General features: G+C 38.8%; 1 protein-coding gene across 3 annotated transcripts in view; it reads left to right on the forward strand.

Moving 5' to 3' along the window:
• Window positions 1-27,973, forward strand: part of cdh4 (cadherin 4, type 1, R-cadherin (retinal)) — a 414,572-nt gene that overhangs the window by 308,593 nt on the left and 78,006 nt on the right. For all 3 annotated transcript variants that reach the window (XM_084728666.1, XM_084728652.1, XM_084728660.1), the window contains exon 5: window positions 423-605. In XM_084728666.1, coding sequence (XP_084584792.1) covers window positions 423-605 — 183 coding nt within the window. The remainder of the gene's footprint in view (window positions 1-422; window positions 606-27,973) is intronic.

The raw sequence follows: 27,973 nt of genomic DNA on the forward strand, positions 1-27,973 counted from the left end.
GCGGGGGATAATGTTGTCTGCCTGAAAAATCAGTGCAGGGATGTCGACAAAAGCACAGCACCTCAGCGGACAGAAGCCAGCCATGTAGCCTGGGGGAGGTCTGGCTTTCTTAGGCAGAAGCTGGGGGCTTGGGCAGGCTAAGTGTGTCTTGCCAAGGGCCCTGTGAAATGTGATACAGCAGCATTCAGAAAAATGTTTATTTGTATTTGTGTTTTCCTGTCACTCTCCCAAAATGGGTTTATTGTTAGCGTGACACCCAGTATTTTAGTTTCAATTTTAGCAGAGGAGAAAACTTGTCATTTTACAGCACTTTATAGATTCATCTTCCAACCTGTCGTGGCAAAATAGCATTCTTCAAATGATAACGTGCGCAAGTTATTCAGTGTGAGATGTGGATTGATATGATGTGTTTTTCTTTTCAGGTTGGCATTGAAGAAATGCTGTCAAGAGTGTGGGACTCCCAACCCAGAGTTATCAAGTTTTCTCGAAAACATCAGAGGAGCTCCTCCGCCAATGGGCTGCGGCGACAGAAGAGAGACTGGGTCATCCCGCCTATCAATGTGCCTGAAAACTCCCGAGGACCTTTCCCTCACATGCTTGTCAGGGTGAGTGACAGCAAACATCACACATCTTGTCCTGATGCCGAATGTCTTTGGTGCACCACAGAACCTTTATATAACCTGTCTTTGCACAGAAAGGCGAAGATTTCAAGAAAATCTAGCTATCCAACCCATATATTTTTTTTAAGTACTTACTCAGGCCAGGCAAGAGAGCAGAGTGGGGAATATACAGTAATATCTCTTACAATCACCATGAGGCCAAGAGACTCAACATTCTGGTATTTTCTGTCAAGCACACCCAGCAGGCTAAAAGCGCTGCTCTTGTCTCCGATTTAAGTCATGATGCCAGATGATTCGTCTGCTGTGCCCGTGGGCACCACAGACAGGTAGACAAAAAAAACCTCCTTGCTTAGAAAGCACACAAATACTTTACGCACTTCACGCCTGGTCTCAGAAGAACAGATCTAAGGATTACTCTGGAGTATTCTCTCTCTCACTGGTGTTTCTACACCTGGTAATAGAAGCTGGTGGACTAGTTTTCACATCTCAGTGCATCTCTTTGTGGATTACATTACAGCTAAATTGATGGGTGGTTGTGACATCCATATTGTCATATTGTTGTGAGTGAGAAGAAAACTGAGATTAATGTTTGTTAAAGGAATGCTTTCTAAAGCAGGCAATCTGATTAAGTTAGAATTTTGAAGAAAACAAAGCAATTTAACGCAATTTTCATTTAATTTGTGATGATGAATGCTGATGATTTCAGTTTGTTCTGGGCACCAGCATACACTGCCTTACAGTAATACAGCTGAATACAAAGTTTAGCATATATGCAAAGCTGAACATTAAATACAGAGCTGCAAAGGTTGAAAATACTGCCAATCCTCTGCTCACTTAAATGATTCAGTTTGGGTTTTTCAGTTCTGCTCTATAAAGAGACAGGAGACACAGAAAGAGAGGGGGAGTGATGACAAGTAACAAAGGTTCTTAGCCAGAATCACACTGGGAGTGTAACTGTATGACACATGATCAGTGTTGTGTAAAAGCTAGCTCAACGTTAGTTCAGAGATCAAAATGAACTAGTTCACATTTCTTCTATTTAACTATAATTCTTTATAAAACCTCCTCCTACCAGGAATGCTCTAGTTGATCATATTTTTAAACCACAAACAAGAGAGAGTGGATTTGGTCTCTGTGGTCACGCTTAATGATATCTTACGTGAATTTTATGCCTTGGTTCAGTCCACTAAGACTGGTGGCAAGTACACTGCGGCAAGTTTAATGAGCATTAGGATTTTAAAGGCTGGCTTTAAAGCCATGTTGAAACACTGCAGGAAAAACATGCATCAGTTCCTCATGCTGTTTTTCAGTTGCTGTTTTCCTTTTCTTCTTCATTTCTCTCTCCTCTGCTGCGTTCCAATCTTTGAAATGAATGTTTTCTTCAAATAGAATGAAAGAAATGTTAAAATCAGCTAAAATACCCCCCGCTGTAATTTGTACTTTGACTGACTGCTTGTTTGTAAAAGGGACTACAATTATTCCTTGTCACGATAACGTGAAGCTCCTGCTTTAAAATATTACATTTTGAGTGCAAATCTTTGAAGGCATTTTGCCTCAGGTGGTTCTTCATCTCCATGTCGTGCCTTCAAACGATTCAACGCACATCTACTCGTTGATTATCCTTCATGTATGTGATGAAGCTGACAGGTATAAATGCTGCTGATGGAGAAATCAAAGTAGGCTCAGTAGGCAATGAGATTTGAGGTTTAACAGTACAGATAAATGTGGGCTCACTATTTGGCAAGCATCAGGTCACTGTTGCCATTTTTATCTAATGTGTTGTAACAGCTTACTAATGATTTATAAAGTTATTAATTAGGTTGAAATTAATAGCCTAATTGTAAGCCATTTATGAATAATTTATAAGGGTAGTCGTCTAAAGTGGTAGTACACACACACACACACACACACACTGTTCATCAGATTTGTAAAGACGGGCATAAACATGGTTCTCCTTTATGAATCTCACTCATTGTTAAATTTGAGTGAAGTATAACTCCAATAGATATAACTCACGGCTTGATTATAAATGCCTCTGTCTGCTCCGTCAGTCTCTCGATGAAAAGAACGGCAAACAAAAAGCACAGTTTAACCAAACAGCATTGACAAGGTCTTCAAGCAGCACCAGAGCTGCTGCTGCTGGCTGCACTATTTATAGCACACAGTCATTGTCATTAAACATTGGGAGTTTATTCAATAGTGATTTTGTTTAGCGCGTTCAAACAGACTTTCCCCTCTGAAATTTTAAATTAATTATAAAATTACAGGCACAGGGAAATTATCAAACAAGGGAGAATGTCAAAGCAAAATGAATAAGCGGAACAATCATTAAAAGTAACATTTATAACGCGTATTTGATGACCATAATTTGAATTATTAAAGTGTAGACTGCAAAAAATAATTTATTCTTACAGGCTCAAAGAATAACATTGTTTGGCTTATTTTTTCTTTTCCATTTTTCATGTTATCCAGTGCTGCCTCTAGAAAAAGGCTGAATGACTGGTCTGAAGTTTACATGAGGGACACATGTTGTTCTTTTATTAATACCACCTCAGTGGCTTTTGTGCATATGTATCATTTATGTTATACATCTGACTCCACTTGAGCTTAAACTTGTTTTATGTAAGAGAAATGTACACTTTCACACTGTAATGTAAATGGAAGCTGAGCTGCAGGGCAAAAATGAATTATTTTGATTCTGAACATGTATGTAGTGTGTAACAGTGAATAATAACAATAAGGAAAATCAAAAGCGATTTCCCATCAGGCATCACACTCTCAGCTCTGTGCTGCTGCTCTAAACTCTCCTCACTTGATGCTTCTTATCAGACTCCCAGACAGACGTGCAGCTTTCTGCTGGCATTTCCAGCACAGATGCACACACACACACACATGCACACATACACACATACATTTATACACTCATACTCACACACAAAGTCCCTTACGCCCATTTGTACAGCGAGACTTACACTCCCGGATTACGGAAATCGCCTTTCACCAACGTGTCGGCAAGTGAGGGCAGATTTTCCACCAAAGCATGGAAGCACTCACCCTCACACAAAAACACACACAGCGGGTCCTTGGAGTGTCAGGGGAGGCGCCAAATTGTGCTTCCCTGCTGGAGACACGGACCCTCTTTTATCCCCTTTTCACATGTCGGGTGTGAGATGGTTGGATTAAACCTCAAGGGCTTCTTTTGTGCGTGTGGCCATGTGAGTGTTGAGGTTGGCTTGGATTGAGTGTGGTTGTGTCGGCATGTACTACGCCTGTGTGTGTGTGTGTGTGTGTGTGTGTGTGAGAGAGAGAGAGAGGGAGAGGTAACATCTTCTAGCTTGCATATACTGAGAACGCAGGAAGGTGTGTCAGGTCATGAATCTAATGTCAGTCCAAGTCAGTCTCCACTTTCAGTCCACTGACAACAGACAACGTTTTGTTGAAACATTTTTTTTTCTGTATACCATTTTGTGCCAGTACACTGTAAAAACAAAAAAATTAAAATTTCAAGGGAATTTACCTCAGTAGAGTCTTGAGTTTTTAAAACTTAAGTTCTAAAAAAGTTTAATCAACTAATAATTGTTGAGATAACTTGACTCTTCCTCTTTAGATAAACCTGAATCTTTAAGTATTAGAAACCAAAAAGGATTTGTTTGTTGTTTGTTTAAACTCATTGAAGTGAAAGTCAAATAATTGTAAATAATTTTCAAGCACCCAAGAAATGACGAATCAGGTTCACAGCTCAGTGTGAACGATTTTGTTTTTCTAAAGAAGAAAAGACTCAGAAAATCTCAGAAAAAGATTATTTGTCAGCAGTACTTTGTTTAGGGACGGGTGGATTGATTCTGCAGGATCGATACAAGGATTCTCACAAGTTACTTTAAAAAACTATCAGTGACAGCATTATATAAATACACAACGTGGTGGCTGCGTCACTTCCAAACATTTTCAATATTTCTGTATAATGTTTGTGTTGATAATGAGCCCTGATTGTTTTATTTAGCTGGTCCATGTCACTCCTCTTTGGAAACCTGAGAAGTGAGCATGCAGACGCTCACACTCTCACACCTGTGACAGATGGCAGAATGGTGTTGTGCAACTTTTCACCTGGAGATAAAAATACAAGCTGTACTAGTTTTAGAGTGAAGTCTTCAAACATCAAAAGAACAATACACCTCAAAGTTTGTGAGGAGGTTGAACTAAAACAACTTACATCATTTTATGTATACTATATTTGCTTTTGTAATAAATATGTTATTACTGGTCAGTATATGTTAGGTGATTTTCCTTTTTTTATTCTAAAAATCAAGACTATTTTTGAAAATTACATAGCCATTTAAATAATTGACTTTAAAATATTAACAAAAGGTATTTGTATCATATTGAATTTTAAAAGTTTGGTATTGCACATGCACCTGGCAGTTCCTCAGAGCTCTGACTGGACTTGTGTTTGTCTTCATGAAGCTCTGGTAGCTCTAATAACTGGAGATACAGATGTGTTTTTTCAGTCAAGTTGGCAAATGTAGTTCTGATATGATATGCTGAGGGCAGCCATACTAAATATGTTTTTTATTTAAACACCTACCATGTGTCTTGCTCATGAAGATATGTTTAGCGGCACTTTCTTCTTGGCTGTCTTTTCTCCTTTTAACGGGCTCCCTCTCCATTTCTGTATCTCTCGTTTACTCTTTTTCCTGTTCTGTTCTCTTTTTTTTTCTCCACACTGCACAGGAATGCGCATTCCATGCACCGACTGAACTCTGGGCCTCGTGCCAGAAAATTTTCATATTCTCCTTTTAACTGTCTCTTACTTTTTTCGGATGTTTGGCTTGTATACTAGTGCGTCACATCAGAGTTAGCAAATGTTCCTAACTTCAGAGTAACTGTGTAAATGAGCCACCTGTGTGTATTTGAGTACACATTCATGAAACTTGTAAATTAACTAAATTAATACTCCAATAATACCATGTAAGTTTATGTGTTCTGACCCTTATGTCAGGAAGTGTTCATTCATGAAAGTGGCATCAGAGAGCAAAAAGAAAGAAAAGGAGAGCTTGTAATTTTATATCAGCGTTAGCTGTAGAATTAAAGGACCTGGAAAAGCCAAGGAAGGGAGAAAAAATAATGAATGCTGTTACTGCCTTGTTACTTGAGGCTTGCACGGAAATAAGGAAGGAATGGTTTGATGAAAACAGCCTTAAAAAAAACTGCAACTAGATTCGGTGGTTAAATTCTCCATCATGTGTGATGACAGGAATCCTACCGTCAGGTTAAAAGCAGGTGGGGGGCTGACAGTCAATAGTTCTGAGGTTCTTTAGCAGCCTTGTGAAGTTTTCTTTTTGATCACATAGAATTTTAAACACTGCTCTGGCACTCCAGGCCAATCAGCTTGCAAGGCCACCGGGAATCCTCCCAGTGCTCCCAAAGGCCAGCCCGGGTCTGGATGTGTCTTAGCCTTCAGCCGCAGCTGAAAGCAGTGCACCGTTGGGGATGTGACTCATGCTGTCCGTTGCTCTGTGAGCTCGCCTGTCCCCTGCTCTCTCCGCAACACAACTCTCCATTCTGACAGGCGGCCGGGGAGAGGAACAGTAGGGAATTTGTGCTTTATCTCGCTGGTCTCAGAAGTGGCTAAGAGCAACCTTTAAAGTGTATGCACTTGATTTCAGGACGCAGCAGCCCTCCTGGGCTGTGCCAGCTCTTTGAGTTTTCTTCACCTGTGTTCCCACAATCCAGCCTTCGCACAGTCGGGTTCACCAGGTTTCAAAAGACCAATTAACTCTCGGAGTGTAATTACAGCTTTGCAAAGCATCAAATGATGCAAATGACACGCCCAAAGAGGTGTGTGGTTTCCCCTTGGACTGCAAGTGTGGAGAAAGAACTGGCTACATAACACAGAGTACAATGAGGAGCGGATGTAGCTCTGCTGCTGCTGATATTTCATTCATTCCAGACCAGTGCATTTCCATATAGAAATCAAAGTCCTAGCTGATTGTACTATAAAAATAAAGTATTTGTTTGAACTTAAAAAAGTTAGTGTCGTGCTGCCTTAAAAATTTAAGCTGACTGAATCTGAAAAGACAAGTTGAGTTAATTTTGCAATGAGTCAAAACAGCTACATTTTCAAGACAAATTAAGTTGATACTAATTCAGTTGTCCTTGAGAAAAGATGTTCAGTAAATTAGATGAAGCTGAAGCAACAGTTTGAAAAATTCTTCATTTCACACAAAGAACTTCTAGCTGCAGCTGCTCCTGTTGGACCTACTTTATTCCATCATAAGGACAATATGTGAAACCACTCCCTGTGAATTTATTATTATTATTAATTTATTATTATTATTTAAGTTTTGGCTGTAGAGCCTGAATGCAGTATACTATAAATAATAATACAGTGGTTAATAAATCTGTTCTCATTAACTTAACATATGTATACAAGTTTTATTTATTCAAGTTAATTAGACTTACACTTTCTAGTTATTTTCAGAACACTTAAAGGAACGACTGACTCATGTTCAACTGCTGTTCACATGGAACCCTTCTCCACTTTGGCCTTCAAAGTTCTCATGTGAACACATGCATAATTTTCTGCATGTGTTGGACCTCAGGAAGATTAGTGGCATTATTTGCTGGGGAGGGGTCCTAATAAACTAAACTGAACTAAAGATATGTTATAAGTACACTTCAAAGTAAATATGTGATGTGACATGAGTTCTTCTAACTTGAAGTATTTTGATATGAAATGAATTGAATGAAAGTACTGTACCATATTCGATCAACTCATTAAATTTTAAAGTTTCTAAAACAAACATCATCAGCATATTAGCAGATTTCCCAGCATGCATTGTTTGAGAGTCAAAACTCTCCTGAGAACATTTAAAGAAATCATATATAATGCTGTGCCTCTAACACACTGTAAGAGAAGTCGTGGTTGCTGTTTTCACATTAATTAAAACACTGCAAACAATGGTGAAGGTTGAATTAGTTCATTAAAAATAGGAAATGATAATAAATGTTATAAATGTTTGTCAACATGACAGAAGAGTTGTTGGTTTAACTTTATATCTGAAGCTCACTGAAGATGTTTTCTCAGGAACAGCTGAATTAATATCAAGTTTTGATTTATTAGAAAAGTTTATTTGTTTTGAATCAATCAATAAGAAATCACCTCAACTTGTCTTTTAAATTAACCTTTTTAAATCAAAACAGTTTATTTTCACAGTGTACTTGCAGTATTTTCATTATTGTGAAAACAAGCAACCATGACTTATTAAACTATAAAAAATGCAGCAAGTTTTCATCATGTATATTTTCTTCAAGCTGATCATGTTTCTTTAGAAACTGACTGAGCTCTGTACAGGACATTCATTTCAAGTCAAAAGATCTCCACTTAGAAGAACTCATGTTAATAAGTTCTGAAGTGATCTGAAAATAAATAACAGAAATTTTATGTTTAATGAACTTGAATAAATAAAATTTGTTTATCTGTGTTAAGTTAGGTTAAGTCCTGTATGATTTTTTTTTACAGTTAAATGATCATAAAGCTTTTATGTATTTCTTCATTCCCATTAGTTTAGATTTATGGTGCCATTCTAGGTTATTACGCATTCTGACATTGCCACGATCCTCACCGCAGGCCGCTACGTCAGATGGCAGTATTCTGGTTCAGCCTCTAAAAGCTACTTTCACTCCATCGAAACAAAGAAAAAATGCTCACACACACACACACACACACACACACACACACACACACACACACTACACCAGAGCACCATTCTGCTGGCCATTTTCACTTTGACATGTGCAATTCAGTCATGAGGAACCAGAAGTGGTGCAGCTTTGATGCCATTGATTTACCATTGTGCTCAAATGGAATATGCTTCCGAGCTCTCGCTGTCAAATTATTTGACATGACAGATATAAGTGCAGTGGAAATGGTGAGGCAGAAAAACAGCTTGAGTTAAATGGATACTGAGGTAGATGGCAAGAAATACTCCTTTTCAGAAACTGAAAAGCGGTGAGGGTGGGAGACGGAAAAAGGGGGAGACAGAAGGGATGGGCGGAGATTGGAGGGGGGAAAAAAAGAAAAGAAAAAATAGAAAGTCTGTAAAAGAGAGTGCTGTAAATCTGTGGGGGTGAGGGAGGCCAACATTAGTTTCAGGCCATTTGTGGCATTCTCATCTCAACCGTCTCCTGCAGCACCTACACCGGGGCCAATGAGGCAAAACTGATGGAAAGCAGTCAGAATATGGGAGAGAAAAGACCCTCCTTTCATTTAACCAGACCTCAAACTCCGACTCCTTCTCTGACCCGCGGTTAGGACAAAGAAACCAACAATATGAGCTGGAAATAATTGAGCGCTTTGTGGACGGTTGTTTTAATATCATGTGATTCGGTAGACAAGAGAAAGACTAAAGAGAGATGTCAGTGTTTGCTGTTCCTTTGACTCCCAGCATGCAATTCTTTCCATAGAGTTAAATGAAACTGTCTCCTTATCGTACGCTCACATTCTTGTAGAAAAATGGAGGTCTTAAGGTGAATAGGTGAACCGGCATATTAGAGTGCATCTCAGTCTGATTTGGTTTACCTCATTATTTTGAATAGCCCATTATGCTAGTGCTCATGGGTAATATAATACGGTGCAGTGTCGAGTTGAATGTGTCACAGACAGAGAGACTGGGTGCTCCTCATTTAGAGGTATTTTTATCAAAAGCAAACACAAGCACACAAACAAAAACAAATGGTTAAGCTCAGCCACCACTCACGATAACTTTCCCACTTTAGCAGAAGAAAACTTACTTCAGAAACAGAATATACAGCTTTTTGTTGCTTTTCTAATTTCTGTGCCGCGCAGCTAAACTATATGTGATATATATGAGTGTGGGAGCAAGTTAGCTCAATGACATTGTAATGTCTGTACTGCTGTTTGCTCAGTCCCCAAAATGAAAACACGGTGGTTTATTTACAACCTCATATTGCAGAGTGTATTTCATTACAGCTCGTAATGAGCTCGTAATATGCTTTTTGGATCCGCTTGTTTTGTTTGCAGTTTTATTGCATCTCTTGTGCATTGAAATACAACGTGTCGAGTTTGTGCATGTGTGTGCATGAATGTGTGTTTTCCACCAATACATGGGTGCATGAGGTAGCAGGACAAAATGCACACCATTATGTTACATTATTCAAGACCAAATTTATCTAAATTTAACGCTTAACAGAATTCTTCACGCAAAAAAAAAAGTAGTTTTCACATCAATTACTTATTCCTCTCAGCCCAGTTTCCAGATGGAAAGCACTTGTACTCACATTCCTGCACTTCTAAAAAGAGGGAGTGAGGGATGCTGTAGGAGAAACAGCAGCAAAATAAACTTCCACTCGATCCAGCACCCAAAGCACATGCTGTTTTTAAAATTGCATAATAAACTAGAACTTCAAAATGATCTCATGTCTGTACCACATAATTGACTGGCAGGGAGCCGTAGCTCATCCAGCTGAGCACCACCCAGGATTTCCATGTTGATTTCTAGTTGAAAATTGGGTGATATTCGGTCTGAACGTCCAAGACCTCTTTTTGACCTCTTTTCAGACAGATAAAATGCAGTTCACAGCATCAACACGTCATAAGCTGCAAATTTGATGACTCCTTTTGATATTTTGTTCAGTCGTAGGTAAAAGCGAGACAAAACCGATTAGTTCGAAGGCATTTCTCCAAAGTCATATTTCGCTGGCAGGTGAAATGTGGTCTCCAAGAAGACATAATATCAACGCATTTAATGTTTCCTATGAAACGTCCCAGTTTTATAGGAAACATTAAATGCGTTGATGTTATTAAAACTGTGTGGCTTTTTTTTCCTGTCTTTCAACTGAGAAATCTGGATGTCTTTTCTTAGTTGGCCTCCAAGGTGACATAATATTTGCATGTTGTAGAACATGAAAAATCAAACTTTTTTTTTTCAACGTATCCAGGTCATTTGTTAACCTTAATATTACAAGACAAGGCAATATAATGAAATTGGAGTTGTAGTTCCCTACACACAAAATACAACCTACATACAGTTAATTAATTAATGAAATATAGAATGGAATAGGATGAAATATAAAACAACATGTACAATTTCTGCACCCTGGAAATAATTCAGTAGTGCATTTTTTGACTTTGGTGATGATAACATGGTCAAAATCTTCACATCAAAAGTTCAACATCTTCTAAACATTGTCCATTAACTGTGACTGTTTTCGGACACGAAGCACCATCGAGTCTGAGCTCGGAGTACAGTCCGTTGGTCAGGTGCGACATCTTGTACCAGGATGCTGTGGGGCAGGTCTCTGTAAGATGTGGCGCAACAGTCTCTGGTTTCCCGTTGCTTTTCCTGCGTCATCACTTTCATTTTTCTCAGCGCACATTTGCAGGCATCAACCTTAAATTCAAGCTGTAGCACACCTCTTATCCCTGCTCTCCTCCTCTCCTTCTGGGGTGTCCGTGGCACTGCATCCACCTCATCTGACTGCTTGTTCAAAAGATGCTGACTACATTTATTAATCGTCTCTCGGTCGGCTGCACTTTACCACGTTTCTTTTTACAATGCCCATGAATGTATTTCTGTCATAGGTGATATATGTTTCAGCAATAAAGCCTAAAAGATAACAGATGAAAGGAGAAAAGTAGCAAAGTTTAAAGGCGCTACAAGCCGCTGCTGCGACCATTTGCTATAGCAAATCCTGGTGAAATGTGAACATTTAATCAGGGTCTTCAAATAGTGACAAAACTTTCACTTTTGAAGCTGTTCTGAACATCTTTTCACCCGTGACCACTGTCATCTTTTAAAGGTCTTTTCACAATCAAAGGCTCATTGGGATACACTGGCTAGTGAAGTTCCAGTTATTCAGGCTTTAATCAAATTTTCCTTCTCTAACTTCATGTAGTACATTAAAACACGACAACCTGATGTGGCTGTTAGCTCTGTCTGTCAGCAAAGTGCTAACACGAGTTGTCAGCTTATCATAGGCTACACAGATTTTCATCCTCAGCAAGTGGAAGGTCTCAAATATAGCAAAACTGTGAGAGTAACGTCAGAACTTACAAGACGTCTGAGTGTTTTCTCAAATGTTAAGAGTGTGAAAATCTCAGTCTGACTAAAAAATGTGGAGTTTAATTGGGTTCAAGCTCTTTAAATGCTGCAGCAGTTTGATCTTGGCGTACTGTAGTTTCCATAGTCTTGACTACTATAACAGAGTGCTGTTTCCTTTGCAGCATATGTGACATTATTTGTCTAAATGATTTTTAAACAACAAAAACAAAATATTATATGAGTAAAGTTGTGGGCAAAAGCTACTCTCTACTAGACTAAACCAATCTTTATGACTGATGTGTACGATATGAATTTCCACTTGCTAACGCCAGCAGGTAAAAATAATGATTTAATTAACCAGAACCATCAGAATGACTATAATAATAACTCAGTCTCTAATTCCTCATAACATGGCAGTTAGAGTTCAATCGATAGAGCCAATACAATCAGTCACTCATTACATCTCCGCTAAGCTTCTTTGAACCCTGCTTCATTTTTCAAGTCTCCATGTTGCGTCTGTCTGTGATAGAAATTCAGAGTGAGTTTGGCTTTCAGCTTCAAGGAGCAGACAGAGTTTGTTGACATGTCTCGTTCTGGTTTAAATCAGGACACCCCTCACTCCCTTTTCTCCTGACACGAGCCCCAGAATCCATGAGTTTTCTTGTTGCTGAATCTTCCACAATAACGGCAAGGTCTCCAGGAATAACGTTCCCTTTAATCTTGTTCCACATACTTTACTTTTTCATGATGAACATACTGTCTCCTCCACAAGAGATCTGCCAAATAGCGAGCCTGACTCCTTCTTCCTCTGGTGTGCCTGTCCTCGTGTTTGAGGAGGCCAGAAAGCGTGATGCAGCCTTCGGCTTTAACAGATTATTCAGTATCAGAGGCTCAAACCTGATCATGTCATTTGTTACTGTTGTGATCAATCTGTCTTACATAAAGCTTTTTTGTCATTCAGACCTTTTGTGAAATTGGGTCCAAACCAACAGGGATGCTTAGGATTATTTGAAGTGGGACTGTATGAAGTGCTTATTGAGAGTCAGTGTATTAGCTACAGTAGATGCCAGTCAACATGCCCATCTAAAAGCCTATCTAAAAAAAATACAGTTTACAGTTTAAGTGTACACGATATTTAGATTATTTTCACCACTTTGATTTGCCATCAGACAGGATTTTCCAAACAGAAACTGCCATTAAAGAGCCTAAATATTGCTCTCTCTCTCTCTCTCTCTCTCTCTCTCTCTCTCTCTCTCTCTCTCTCTCTCCCCCTCTCTCTCTCTGTATAGTGTATATCTAATCTGATATAGATTTTTTGTAAGATAGGCCTTTTTTAGGTGGCTAAAATATGTTTTGCTGCTGATTCTGTTCACAGCAGTACATTGCTTGGCTTCCTACATGTCACTCCTCTCTGCTTCTCCAAATTGGGGGTGTGCCAACTGCCATCTACTGTGGGTAATACAAAGACTATTGATTAAGTACCTCATTACAACCCCATTGCAAATCATCTGAACTATCTCCTCAACATCAGTCTAGAGATCTCTTACTTGATCCTGTGTATGGATTTTACAGCTTAACTTTCCCTTCAAAGTAAGTACATCATCATTTCAATCTCCCACTGATGTTAATGCTTCATTTAATCTCATTATTTGTTAATAGTAAAATGTGTCATTTTATATTTACGATCAAATTAAAATATGCACAATCTAATTGCTTGGAGAAGTTTAAAGCTTTGTTTCCTTTACTTCTTACAGAGCTGCTGCTTGTAATAAAGCTGCACTAATATGTATTTATATTAACAATGGACTAAATTACTTTGTAATTTGAAAAAGGTCACTCATTGTGAGACATGCACAGAGAATTATAACTCATTCTCAGAAACTAATTTCCAGCAGTAGCCAGCAGCTTCCTGTCACAAAAAAAGACAGTTAAAAACGCAAGTGTATGCTACTGGCCCCGGCACCGAAAGGCTGACAGGCAAAGTTAGCAACTAGCTGTGAACATACTGCAACATTTAGAAACTCAACAGACAGATAAGACAGACAGTGGAAATTGGACTTACGCTATTATTCAAAAGTTTGGACTCAACTTTTGTATTCTTTCCCACAATAATGGCGATTTTACACAGATAAAAACTAGGGTTGCGCTGATCAACCAGAGTCCGGACACGGCCGGTTTTCAGCATCAGATATCTGATTGTGTATGCATGTGCTGCACAGTAGTTCATGTCATGTACACAGTGAAACAGACAGTAAATTAACAGTCAACAGTGCTGCTTACAGCCTCACATACACACACGCTAGCATGTTGTCTGTGTTTAGAAGAGCCTCCAAGTACAGGATAAAGACAAGAGAGACAGATGTACAAGGAGACGGAGCAGCTGAGCAGCTGATGGTTTTGCCAAACAACAGTAACAAGGCTGACATTAACTAGCAGCATACTATTGTTCACAGACCCACAAAAAAAATCTCACCTCCTGTTCTTTCTGAAGAGTAGACAACCCTTGTTGTTATCATGATGCCTTTGTTTTTTTCTCACGACAAAGCATCACTGCAGTTTCACGACATGTTTCACCATGTCGTCCTCCAGTTTGCCTACATCTGCTTTCCCATGAGACCGTGTGAAACCATGTTACCCATGAAAACACACAAATAGGGCTCCCTCTGCTACGTGTAAAAGTCAGTGTTTTATCAGGAACGTACAGTTTAATTTTGCATGAAAGAAAAGTTGCAAAAATATTTGTGCATTCTGTTCATTATAGTTCTAAGAAACAAAGAAAATCAGAACCAGCAGGTTCAGACTTTTGCCGGCAAAGTTGCAACCAATGTATCTCTGATTAAAAACAATCCAGACACCCAAAGTATTATTTCAATTTAAAATTTGTTTTTTTGTAAGTGACCTGAGGTCATTATTGAACAGCAGTGGGCTCTAAATTTATAGCCTTCTTTTCTGTGAGCTCTCTGCAGTCTACTCAGCAGGTAGATAAAATAGGTTTAACTGTGATTTATCAGTTCATAGTGTGTTGAGTTGATATTCTTTGATACAACTCTGTTCTGTAGTGTTAACCCCAGACTTATCTCCTATTTCAGTTTTAAAGATTTTAGAATAGCTCTGCTCAGGCAACAAACCTGTCAATTCCAGCTGGTCATAGACATTATTGAGCACTTGACACTGAAATGGGAACCTGCTTGTATTTAAATCTCCTCAGATTTTGATTCCACTTTCCTTTAACAATGACTGCTGATCTCTGATATTGTTACTGAACTGTTGCCTTGAGATATCTTTGTTTCTTTCTGACATATCTGACATTTCTGGCAGATTTTTGGAAGCCTTTGCAAAACCTTCATAGAAAAAATAAAATGTTTTTGAAAAGAGGACTTTTTACAATCTAAATGCATGAAAGACCAATCAAAAAATATGGAGTAGTTTTCTCAGATATCTGATTGTACTGAATAAAGTTTGTGTGGAGAGCAATTCAAAATGCAGTGTATATTTGCCTGGTGGCCAGAAACACAACTTCAAATAAATCTCAGTGTTCCTTCTTGTCAGCTGCATGAGTAAAGACGCAACTGTTTGTTAACATGTTCACCATATTAACCTTACAAGGTGATGATAAATCAATTTTGTGTTTAGAGTTAACTCAGTGGCCCAAAAAAGTCTTAAACTAAAAAAGGTCAGATCTCTGCCAGACAAAATATGATGAAGCACCTACTGCAATGTCACCACAACTGCCAGATGCAACCAACGGAGATTTGCAAAGTTTGAATACAGTTTTTTGTATTCTATCCTATAATGTAAGTTTTCTTTAATATGCATAGAATGGTGTAATGGTGGTGTAACCAAGCATCCTGGCTTCACCTAACTGTTTATAAGGCAGCAATAAACAGGACAATGAGTCCAAACTTATAAAATGTAAACATTTTATATTAATTGGGAACATTACAATCAACCAATCAGCTTTACAACAATATAAGTAATAAAGAAATCCACATTTTTGGACAAACTCACACTTGATGTTGGTTGAAACCTGCATATCCCAGTGGAATTTATGTCTTTTCAGAGAGTTAATGTTTTGGCATAGAGCTGATTTCATCATCCCCAGTAACTGAATTCAGTTTCAACAAGTCGCCAGATTCATGTTCAGTTTCTCAGGTTTAAAACAAACAAGATTTCATCAAAATCAGATCAGAAATTTTGCAGTTGCAGTAGGTTTTTTTTTTTTTTAATGAAGTCTGCGTCTCTCATTGTTCAGTATCTCATTGTTCATATCGCATTGTTTACAAGCCGGCCTTGAACACATCAATACACTGACCACACAGACACATAGCAGATATGACAGCGAAGCTAACAAAACAGGGGTTTATTCAACTAATATCTTGCCTACCTTTATTGGAACATAACAGATTGGCTAAATAATCTGCGGATGTTCTCCTTTTTGGATGTCAGGTTTTTTTTTCCCAAAATGTGGCCTGCAACAGACTAATGGGTAAGCCTTGTTTGTAGCCTTGCAGTTGTTGTATGAGTGAAAAGTCAGCATCTAAAACAGGGCACTTTTTCAGAACTTATGAATCACTGCCACCACGAGAAGTTCTTGAGCATACAGTCTTGAATTTGCACAAAAAATATTAGGACCCAGTAGTACACAAAAGTAGCTATGGACAGTAGCTCTAGCCCTGTTGGTCACACACACACACACACACACACACATGCACACTTACGACCTATCGCATGATAAAATAATCTCACCATTAAACATTCCTCTAAAATACACACAGGCATTTATAAGGTTGCCTGGCTAGTTCTGCAAACTCTCCAACATTTAAAATGCATTTATTATCATAATTACATGCCTACAATTATAGGGAAGATTTGCAAAAAGCCTTTAAAATCAATAAAAGTCACACGTGCTGCAAAGCCGGGTTCAACTTAATTGGGTGTGCTCTGCAAATGTATTCAGATATTATATACTCATAATGTAAGGTACTGGGTGTAATATATAAATTAGCCCTAGGCATTTGCTGTTAATGGATGTGCAGGTCGGTGCAGCCTCACATACTGCAGCTTGTTAGGATTTTCCCAGAAACACAAATCTCCTGCAGCATATAAAGAGTGTGTGTATCTAAACATTTGTCCACATTGCGCCTTTTGTTTGCTGGTTCGTGCCTGTGTCTGTGAGGGTACGTGTGTGTCCCTGTGTCTCTGTGTATTGTCTGCGCATTTGAGTGTTTCTGTTTGTCATTCTCAGCATCCCCAGTCGGACAATTAGAAGGTGACAGTCCCATTAGAGCCGGCCCAGTAGTACAAAGGCTGAGCGCTGTTGTGAGTGACACAGAGCTCTGCCTCTCACTAAATAACTGTCAGTCTGCCCTCGTCCACTCTGACCCCTCTGGCAGCCTCCCTCTGAGCCACTCGAACTCCCCCTCTGGACTCTCATTGGCAGCCTTAGCAGCTCCCTGAGCCAAGCATGGCCCTCCTTTCAAGCCTGGCCTCTAACTGATTGGTTGGACCCCGCTAGCCTTAGGCATGCCAGAAGGGCTTTCAACTGGCCTCAGGGTGCTACTGATTGGCCAGGCTGTCAGGGCCGCACGTCCCCTACGGGAGCGTGTGGCAGAAGCTTGGGTTGAGGGATGCAATTTGACAATGGCGGCGAGGTGGAGAGGAAAAGTGCAAGAGCAGCAGAAAGCTCGTCACTGCCCCCTCTCCTTCCATCTATAACTCTATCCAGATCTATCTCTTCTTGCCGCTGTCTTTCCCTTTAGTCACCCTTCCAGCAGCCAGCCATGTCTTCACTGTAATTATCTTGTGGGACATTTCTCTGTGCACGAAAGAACCTATAGTTTCACTGTAAAAATAAACTATTTGTTTTAACTTGAAAAAGTTTGTGTGTGGGCTGCCTTAGACAAGTTGAAGTAGTTTTGTAAAGATTCAAAACAAATAAACTTCTCTAGTCAAATGAAGCTGATATTAATTTAGTAGTACTTAAGGAAACAAGTTCAATAAGCTTAAGACATTAAGTTGAACCAACAAACATTCAACCACTGAACAAACAAACAAATCTGATTTCCTTTTACATTTTTACTGAGTTTTAAAAGACAGTTGTTCATAAAGAACTTACAGCTACTCCTGTTTAAGTTCTTTGTTCTAACGCTGACACAAAGACAAATAAAAACTGCTTCCAGTGAATTTAATATATTTATGTCTATAAGGGGGAAGCGAGTGAATTCAATACTAACCTTATTCACACTGAAAAAAGAGCATTGTTGGACTGATTAGAAAAAATTGGTAACACACAATTGAATTAAGTGTTTTTCAGATCAAACACATCTGTCTATCCAGTATAATCTTTTTAACTTAGCTTTGTCAACAGTTTATTATTTGTGTGTCACCAAGTGACTTTTTAAGTTTATCCAACAATTTTCTTTTTTCAGTACATGGTTCATGGGCATTGTTGGGAAAACAAGCAACCATCTCTTATCTTAAAGCATTGGTTCTCAACTTGGGGGTTAGAACCCCCAAGGGGGTCACAAGATAATTCCTGGGGATCACCATATGGTGATGGGATTAGTGTAAAATTATAGAATGTAACAGTGGTTAAAACTATAAAGTAGCACATAGTGACAGTTACCAATATAACCCTCCATGTTCTGAACAGGCACTGAACATTTTGTAACAAAAAAGTTAACTACTCAGTCCAGCAAGCATGTATCTTGAACTGGTAACTGGTTTTTACATTACATCACCTGTACCAGTGATATAATTTGGCTTAGAATAGTTTTTATTTAAGGTGTCAAAGTATGTGTGTGCACGAGTTCTACTTGGACAAACAAACATCTTTTTAGTTTGGCATTTTTGTGCCACAGTATCGAGTTTAAAGAAGCAGCTATAGCCAGTTTAGCTAGCTGTCATGGATTTAGCACCACTGTCAGCAGCACCATCAACTGAGAAACGCAAAGATGCTGGTGCTTCAGACAAAGCCCCAATCTTCAGAAATATGACGCTGACTTTCAGCAATACAGATTTTTCATGTGGATCACAAACATCAACTTGATTATTCTTGGGGGCCACGACTCAAGAATGTTGAGAACCACTGTCTTAAAGTGTATCATCATGATATGTTTTCTTCAAACTATAAAAACAAGGGTCTCGGGAGAGTTTTAATTCTCAAATAATGCATGCTGGGAAGTCTGCTATGCTGATCATGTTTCTTTAGAAACTTAATGAATTGATTGAACTGCGTGTGGTACATTCATTCAACTCATCATTTCAAGTTAAAAGACTTCAAGTTAGAACAGCTCATTTTTTTAAGTTCCAGAAATTTTTAAGTTTAATGAACCTGAATAACGTGCATATTTATTTAAAGTTCATGAGAAATGATTAGTTGATTCCAATCATTTTTCCTGTATATTTTTTAACAGTGTTGGTTTACCTATCATCCTTGTGTTGGGAACACTCAAGTAGAATAGAAGAACTGTACGATTTTTAACGAGTTGAGACTCTCCAGGGGTCCGCGGTCTGTTTGGGGTGGGAAAGACAAGATCGTCAGCCCTCTGCCTCCTCCTTTCCTGCTGCAGAATTAGAGAATGTGGCTCTCTTTATAGAGGAGACAGAATGGCTGTATTTGCTCTATTCTTCTCCCCTCGCTGTGAATCAGGGGAATTAATGCCATTGTTAATGCAGAGAGACCGCTGGTACATTTCAACAGGATTCTTGCCTCTCGCAGAGCTCATCTAAATTGCCTGGCTAATGCTGTAATTGGGTTTGTGAGTCACTTCTTAACTTCCATTAATATTTGTTCTCTCTCTAATTGCCCCTTTTTCCAATCCTACATTTCATTCCTCTGTCTGGTTAATGGTCTGAGGTGGAGGCAGTGACGTGCGTGTGCTCGCGTGTACGCCTGAGAAAGCATCTAATCTATTTTTGAGCAGATACAAAATGTTAAGACTTCTTTCTCTCTTCCGGGTGACAATGAATGACATATACTGCAAAAAATCATAAAGGAATTTAGTGGAATCGATTGATATTTTCTAATTAACTTAACAGAAATGTACAAGTTTTTATTCAGGTTCATTTAACTTAAAATTTCTAGCATTTGTTTTTCACAAGAACTTATAAACACAAGTTTCTCTAACTTGAAGACTTTTGTCCTCAAATAACGGGTTGAGTGAATGTACTGTTCAGAGTTCAATCAACTTATTAAATTCAGTTTCTAAAGAAAGCCTACTAGAAGACTTCCCAGCATGCACTGTGTGAGAGTTAAGACTCTCCCATGTTTCTTATCAGCATACATCAACATCAACATTGATTAGTCTGTTAGATCAGGAAATTGTGAGGGATGTTTATGGCAGTTTCTCAGTCTAAATTAAAGCCTTTGCATTTCTTTCTTTTTGTCCAGACCGACTCTTCATTTGTTGTCATGGTTGTCAAAATGGATGGAAAATAATATTTTTTTCATCGACTGATTGATTAATCGACTAATTTTTGTTCCACTGTACTGAAGAGTTGTTGGTTCAACTTAATATCTTAAGAGTATTGAACATGTTTTTTCAGGTACAACTGAATTAATATCAGATTTATTTAACTAGAAAAGTCTGTTTTGAATCACTACAATGTTATCTCATCTCTTATCATTCTAGATTAAAATAAATAGTTTATTTTTACAGTGTACAGGATGGAGTTGGAGGGTATTATAGTTTTTTTTTCCCCTTTTTTTTCTTTTTTATTTATTTTCCCAATACAATACAATAAAACAAGACACCAACAGCAATAATAAAAGAGACAAAAGGGTAGGACAGACATCAAAAGAGACCCCAAGAAGCAGAGACACAAAATATAAGTACGGGCATAAAGTCCATTTGAGTTTTCCCAGAACAGATCAATCCCGTCACCTAGCAGTGAACTGTCTCTGTCACAGATAGGTAGGCATGAGAATACATCGAGGGGAGGAAAAAGAAAAAGAAGAACAAGAACAAATAGACAACAATGTCTGTACAGTACAGTAAATGCATCAAAACAAGTTATTTGCACTCAGAAAAGAAATTAAATGGAAAAAATCAGGTCAGATTATTAGCTCATGTGCCAAATTTATTATTAGACTGTTGGGAAGGAGAAGTTCTCCTTATAGTCAATAAAGGGAAACCAGGTTCTGTTATATTTTTTAAGTGATCTTTCAAAGCGTCTCCATTTTAAGACACATCATGATTTCTTTAATCCACTGCATAAAAGAGGGACGGCTGGTAGCTTTCCACCTTGTTAAAATTAATCATCGTGCTAAAAGTGAAGTTGGATTGACATAAAGCAATGTTATGAATTGTGGAGGATACACCAAATACTGCAATATGTGGATTAGGATCTAGTGTTTCATTGCAGATGAATATACTTCAAATGTTGAGGTCCAGAAACTTTTTAGTGAGTTACCTGATCAAAACACATGGGCCATTGTCAGTGGTGAATAATGGCATCTAGGACAACTGTCAATGGAAACTGAAAACATTTTTGACATTTAGCCTCAGTAAAGTAGAGACGGGGTGTTCGAGTCTAAGAGAGAAAGAGACATCAGAAAGGTTCACGGTCAAAATTTGAGGAACATCCATATGAGCTTAGGATAAAAAAAACATTTCTCCTCCAAAGACTTCATATCAGTTTTTAAAAGCGAGCCAAACTCTTTCATTTGAAGGTTATTTATTGGATGTGCTGCCGGCGTTCAGAAGGCTTTCTGCTGTTCATTAAAAAACATATTACTCGACGATGCCGCCGCTTTCTCAGATGTTTTCTTCTAAGCTTCCTCCGTCTTTTCACACTCACCTATAACTGGATTGTCTTTTCCTCTTATACATCACATTAAAACAGCTCCTCTGGAGGAAGAAAAACATGGCCCCCTAAAGGTTTCTGCTTTGTTTCCTTAAATTGTCAAGGAAAAAAAAAAGTGGTCTCACTCTATTATCTTTAAATCCAAATCCACTTCACAGAAACATTACCTCAGGAAACCTCAGCAACTCAAAGGATTCAATTCAATTGACCGTGTTGGAAAGTGGAAAAGAATGGCTGAATAACAGTGTCGCTACCAGAGCAGACAAACCTTCCTCAGGTGGTGACTCCTGCTCGTTTGTATTGATGGGACTCTCGCTGCTTCCTTCCCACTGGGAGAAACGGGAGGAGGGTGAGAGACAGAAAGAAATAGAGATAGACAAACCGATATGGCAGCACAAATACAGACAAGATGGGAGAGACCACCAAATGAAAAGGCAAAAAAAATACATATTTCAGAGCTGCATGGAGCTCGGTTCATTTCCCATTCAGCTTCCGATCCATAATGGACTAGCATGCCTGTGCGCCAAGGCCCAGACGCGACTGTTCTTTATGAGTATCAGGGATAACTGTGTGCGACGCTGGCTGTCAGTGGCTCTCACTTGAGAGATATTAAACCTGAGATCTCTGCAGCTTCTCCTTCTCTTCCTCACAGACCTCCTATGTGCCTATTTTTAAAATCATCCGCACCATTCCCTTCTCATGACGCCGCCAAATTGACAGGTTTTACCCCTGTTTATGCCACACTCTCGCGTGTGAGACTGTTATTGTAATCTTCTTTTTTTTTTTTTTTTTTTTTTTTTTTAGGGGAGGAAAGTTTGAAGGCTGGCAAAAAAACTTGAGGTCCCACATTTCCCATAATTGGAAATTTTGTTTCCATTTTGTCAGCCCCATCTCTCTCTTTCTTTCATCCTCTGCTTCCCTATTTCCTCCTCTGTCATTTCACTGGATGTTTGTGTGGATGGCCTATCAGACTATTTGAATTCCTCTTCCCCCATCAAAAGCAGGGCACATCAGCTTTGAAGAGTGACAAGCACACAGCAGGAGGGATCAAAGCGATGCAAAACTGGAATTTAAGAGGAAGTTAAAAAGCATGTAGTTTTGCCATTTCCCTCATGTTCAACAAAGAGAAAGCAGATACAGTATAACAGCAGGGAAAGATGAGACATTATCAAACAGTGATTTTCAAGGATGCCTGTGTAGTTTGCAGATGCACCGATGCTTTTGATAATGCTTTTTAACATAGAAATTCACCCATTTGCGGCGACTCATGTTAGCAGCCATTCCAGCACCCCCGCAAGTGCAGAGGTTTATTGTCAGATCTGAATATTTTAACCCCAGTGGTGACACTGAAGTCAGACTGCTCAAGATAGGAAAATCAATAGTCTATTCCAGCATGACAGTGTCATTTTCTTTCTTTAAAACTGCTCACTAAGATGCCAGACCTGCTATGAATCTGCTATTGAAACATGCAAAAAAAAAATCCTGAAAGCATATTTTAAAACCATTAAATAGCTTGCCAGCATTTCCCCAAGTGACAGGCAGTGGCGTAAAAAGGAGCAGTAAAGCACATAGAAATTAGACATATGAGCTTGCAGCTGAAATTACTGGAAATTCACACTACTTGAGGGAAATTTGAGTCATTTCAAGAGGGAAGAGTAAAAGCAAATTACATCTAGTTATCTCTAAAACCCTTTTAAAAAGGTCAAAAATCATCCTCTGATTGTTTTCCTCTTTCTCTGAATCTACTTGATGAATCGACCATCAGGTGCTTAAGCAGAATACCTCAAACTACAGCCAGGAGATATGACTGATAATATGTCCATTCTTTAGGATTTTTCGTGATATATAATACACTGTAAAAAAACAAAACAAAACAAAACAAAAAAAAAAAAAAACCCAGACAAATGACAGGCAGCAATGGCAGTAAAATGTCCTAAGTGCAAAAACAACAAATTTATAGAAATTAGCATATATCATTAGCACTAATAGTTTTACAGAGAAAGTACTGTTGCTGATTTTTCCTAAATTATCATGATCAAGTACTTTCAATAAAGTGAAAGCACTAAATGTTTTGTAAAATATATATATATATATATATATATATATATATATATATATATATATATATATATATATATATATATATATATATAAGCTTTAAGATTACAATTGAATATCCTCAACTGAAATATGTCTTGATTTACATATTTTGTCTAAAATTCCATCACAGCTATAAATACAGTATACAGTCATAAAACAAAAAATAAAAAAAAAACAAACCAAAACAAATACCGTATCAATATTTATCAATATTGCAACAACAATAGTATTCTAGGGATGACTACTGGTCATCAGTAATGTGGATATAAGAGAACAGTCTGATAATTCAGAAAATTACATCGCATTACTGTAATGCAGCCTTTAAACCTTTAAACATTTATGAGATATCACAGTATGACAATATACAAAATCTAAGACGATATCCAGTCTTACATAATGATATCAATAAAATATCAATATATTGTCCAGCCCTACGTCAAACTAATCCTCACTCTGTGCACTTTGCCTCATTATTTAAATTTTGGACAATAAAAATTCAGAATCATGTTTTCATCCTCACTTCACCATACTGTCGTACGTGCTTGTGTGTCTGAACAGGCATTCAGACTTGCAGGCGGAGTCTAAAGGCAGAGCAGGCTTGTGGGTCTGTGAGACATCCAGTCAGCAAGTAGTGTCTATTAAAGGCATCCAGATATTTGGCAGGCGCTGTCTTAATTATGGTTGACAGCTATGACAGCTTAAGCGTGACTGAGAGGCCGCCAGAAGGGCTCTGTGATAGCCTGTCTGTGCCCTGAGTGTTTGGCATCACTTCCTCCCACAATGCACCTCAGCACGGAAATGGCATTAATTTGGATTTACTGCCTTTATCTTCTGCATATTATCCATCCTTCGAACTCACATGTTTACATCCCTCATACCAACCTGTTATAACTGCTGTGTACTTGCTATACTTGGCAAATGGCGTCATCACTGACATTTGCTGTCTAAACCAATAATATACATAATTGACTTTATGCTGCTTCTCTCAGTGTATTTAACCCTATTATACACAAGTCATAATTATATATTAATATTATATTACACAGAGTATCACGTAGAATGAGATGTAGTCTCTGCATTTAATCCATCATAGTATCAGGAGCAGTTGGCAGCCACTTTGCAGCAGCCAGGAACCAAGTCCAGTTCTAAACCAGAGTCTGGGTCAGGGGTCACTGATTCTTGACAGTTAAGACAAAACTGTATTTTGCAGGGGGGTTGATTTTTATGTTGGGAAAATATATTGTAAAAGGTCAAACTCTTGGCTATTAAACCTTGTTTTTGGCCAAGCTTCTAATCATTATATTTTTTGTTAAATGTCCTACAGAGTTTTTTTTTTTTTTTTTTTTTTTCAATTCTCAGCATAGTCATAGTGAGAGGCCAAGAGTTCTCTTCATGCTTAATTCTAATTGAGGGCCACAGAGTTGACTTGTTATGGTTCAGACACACAGCAATATTATTTAAAGAGCTTGTCGAAAAATAGAAACCTTACCAATGCTTGAGCAGTATTTGTGCTGTTATTAAACCGGTGAGACAGGGGTCCTCAAATTATAGCTAACCCTTTTATGTCCGATTAAATCACGTCTTTGTAGAAATCTGACTCCGCTGATGGAAATCTGGCACACAACTTTGAAGGGCAAACACTGTCATTAAAAAAAAAATGACTGACATTTTTATACCTAATTTAACAGTAGGTATTGTTAGTTTTAAATTTTGAAGGCTTTTAACACATTTTTTATTTGAATTTGAAAATTCTTGCCTGGCACAAGGGACTCTTGTGATACAGAGCAAGTTTAGAAATTGAAAAAAAAAAAAATTAAAGGCTGACGTCAGAAAAAAATCGCCAGACAAATTCAAGGGGGAGCAAGATTCTCTTACAGGCCGGCTGTGTGACCATGGTGTCATTTAAAGGAGAACTATGTAATACTCTAGTGCTCAAAAATAAGTACTGCAGTCCAACTGGGGAGTTGGAGCCATATGTGATATATTTATCAGATTGGATCCATCTACAATCTATGTTTGGGACTAGTTGTTGCCCCCCGCTGCTGCTGCCTCCCCAAACTTGAGGCTTTTACAGACACAACCTACATGAGCGCAAGACGACTATATTATATTCTGACAACGACAAGCAATGATGCGTCCTACGCTGTAAGTTGATCAGCTGTTTATTACTGCAAATTGTCTGTTAATGTAAAGCTAACCCTGAAAACAAAAGCCCGCTGCTGAAAATTCACACTGTGGTGTTGGAGTTCAGTAACTGCCTGACTTTATTAAAATGTTTCTCAATTTAACCATTAAAAACATCTACTCCTGTGGTTGCCACTTTTTTTTTCTGGGGTTGACTTTTCCTGGTCACAGTGGGGTAGATTCACATTAATATTATGTCTCAAATCATATTAATGATTTTGTACGACTCCGTTACAGACACTACCTCATTCGGCAAACATTCAGCCTTAATTTTAAACTGTTAATTTACGCATCTTCAGTGGCAGCATCATGCAGCACCATCCTCTGGATAATAATGTAGGTGAGTGTTTGTACATTCATAGAGTGCTTTTATTTTGTTGGAAAGATCTGTAGGATTGAATGATCCCCTGGTTTCCTGGTTTGGCTCTTGAGCCTGTGTAACCTGTGGGGGGTGTTTGATGTGCCCAGAAGGCAAAGTGAGGTGACTAAGCCCATAAAGAGCTATAAAATAAAGAGAGAGGTGTGTGTGTGTGTGTGTGTGTGTGTGTGTGTGTGTGTGTGTGTGTGTGTGTGTGTGTGTGTGTGTGTGTGTGAAGCCAAAGGACTATAGCACAGGCCTGAACCATTAAGCGTGGACGAGACATAAAAGAGGCTATCAAAGAGTGTAAACCACAGATTCCCATTATTGTGTGACATTAGCCCATAGCACACAGTAACCCTTCATGATCCCACGGGTGCCTGCAGCACACTGTCCTCTAATGACTTCCTGCTTGAATGATTGTTGTTTCCTGGAAGCAAAACACTGCCGGGGAGAGAGCTACAGCTGCACACGAGCTTGTCCTTTGCATAGCAGACTGCTGCTTTGTTCATTTTTGCAGCGTTGCTCAAAATAAGTGAATGGATGAATCGCGGAGTACCATCAAATACACACCAAATTAGTCACTGTTTATGTAGGCATCAAACTATTTATGCTGATAGGGCGATCATACAGGGTTGGATCAATTAAAGGAGATTTGGACAGACTGAAACTTCACAGTGCGCTAATTAGGCAGCCAGCCGCTATGCTCAATAAATGGAAATGTATTCCTTTCCGTTCCATTCCTTCTATCTGTTTGTGTGCCTCGCGTCAACCCGAGGAGTTTAACAGAACACTAATTCGTCATCTAATTCTCCCCAGCTCCCCATTGCTTTCGCTCCCTGCCTCCATCCCTCTCCATCTTTCTTCTCACGCTGATAGCTTGTCCCACAGGATCCCAGCAGTTGTCAGTAATCAAGGAAATCACTCTCAAAGAGCTACAAATAGGTCACTTATCTGATGTCTGGTCTGATCTGACGGAGACAGACAGCCAGTTAAGTCCCTTGCATCTGCCTCCCTCTGCTATTTCTAGTGTGATTAGTAGCCATTCTATCTGCCAGGAGGTACCGAAGTAAGAGAGACAATGAAAGATGGCGATAGATGGAGAGGAGGAGGAAGAGGGAGAGGAGGATAGAAATCCCAGCTTTCATCATTAGCATTCCATTCAAATGGCTCAATTGAGCAGTTGTCACTCATGGGATTCCCAGGACTCCGTGAAGCCATGCTTCTTCATTTATTCAATTTATTGATATAAAGACTCTTCATTAAGAGACACCGGCGAATGTGACACGTGGTCTCAGGTGGCCTTGATGTGGAATTTCAAGCAGGCGTGGAAGCAGAGGCCGCATGACATGTAAGAGCTCTTTTGTCTCCTCTTGGGGCTATTACACAAATGTGCCAACTGCGCGCCGTCCACTTTGAAGTTCCAGCAAAGTAGAAGGGAGACGCACACACTCAGACACGCAACAGTGCTCACGTTCGGATGAAGAAGCACAGAGCCGTGGCAGGTGAAAATTTCATATGTGCGTTTCCCACACGACGGCCCCGTGAATTATTGAACTGAGCTGCTCCTCTTGATCCACGCTTTGGTGTGCACACAGAGTATCTCTTACCTGTCAAACACTCCACTACACACACATACATGGATACAAGCTTTTTTGTTCGCACTTTATTTTACACTACAGTAATAAGACATAACAAGCTGTACTTTGTATTACATTAGACAAAATCTAGAAATGATATGTTCTTTATTTGACAGTATGAGACCATAATAAGACTTCATTAGAGGTTAATTAGGGACACATCACAAACAGACCTGTACTGTAAACTAAACATTGAGGGCATAA

This window comes from Lutjanus erythropterus, chromosome 2, assembly GCF_056507025.1.
Source record: "Lutjanus erythropterus isolate fLutEry1 chromosome 2, fLutEry1.hap2, whole genome shotgun sequence".
Classification (NCBI taxonomy): domain Eukaryota; kingdom Metazoa; phylum Chordata; class Actinopteri; order Lutjaniformes; family Lutjanidae; genus Lutjanus; species Lutjanus erythropterus.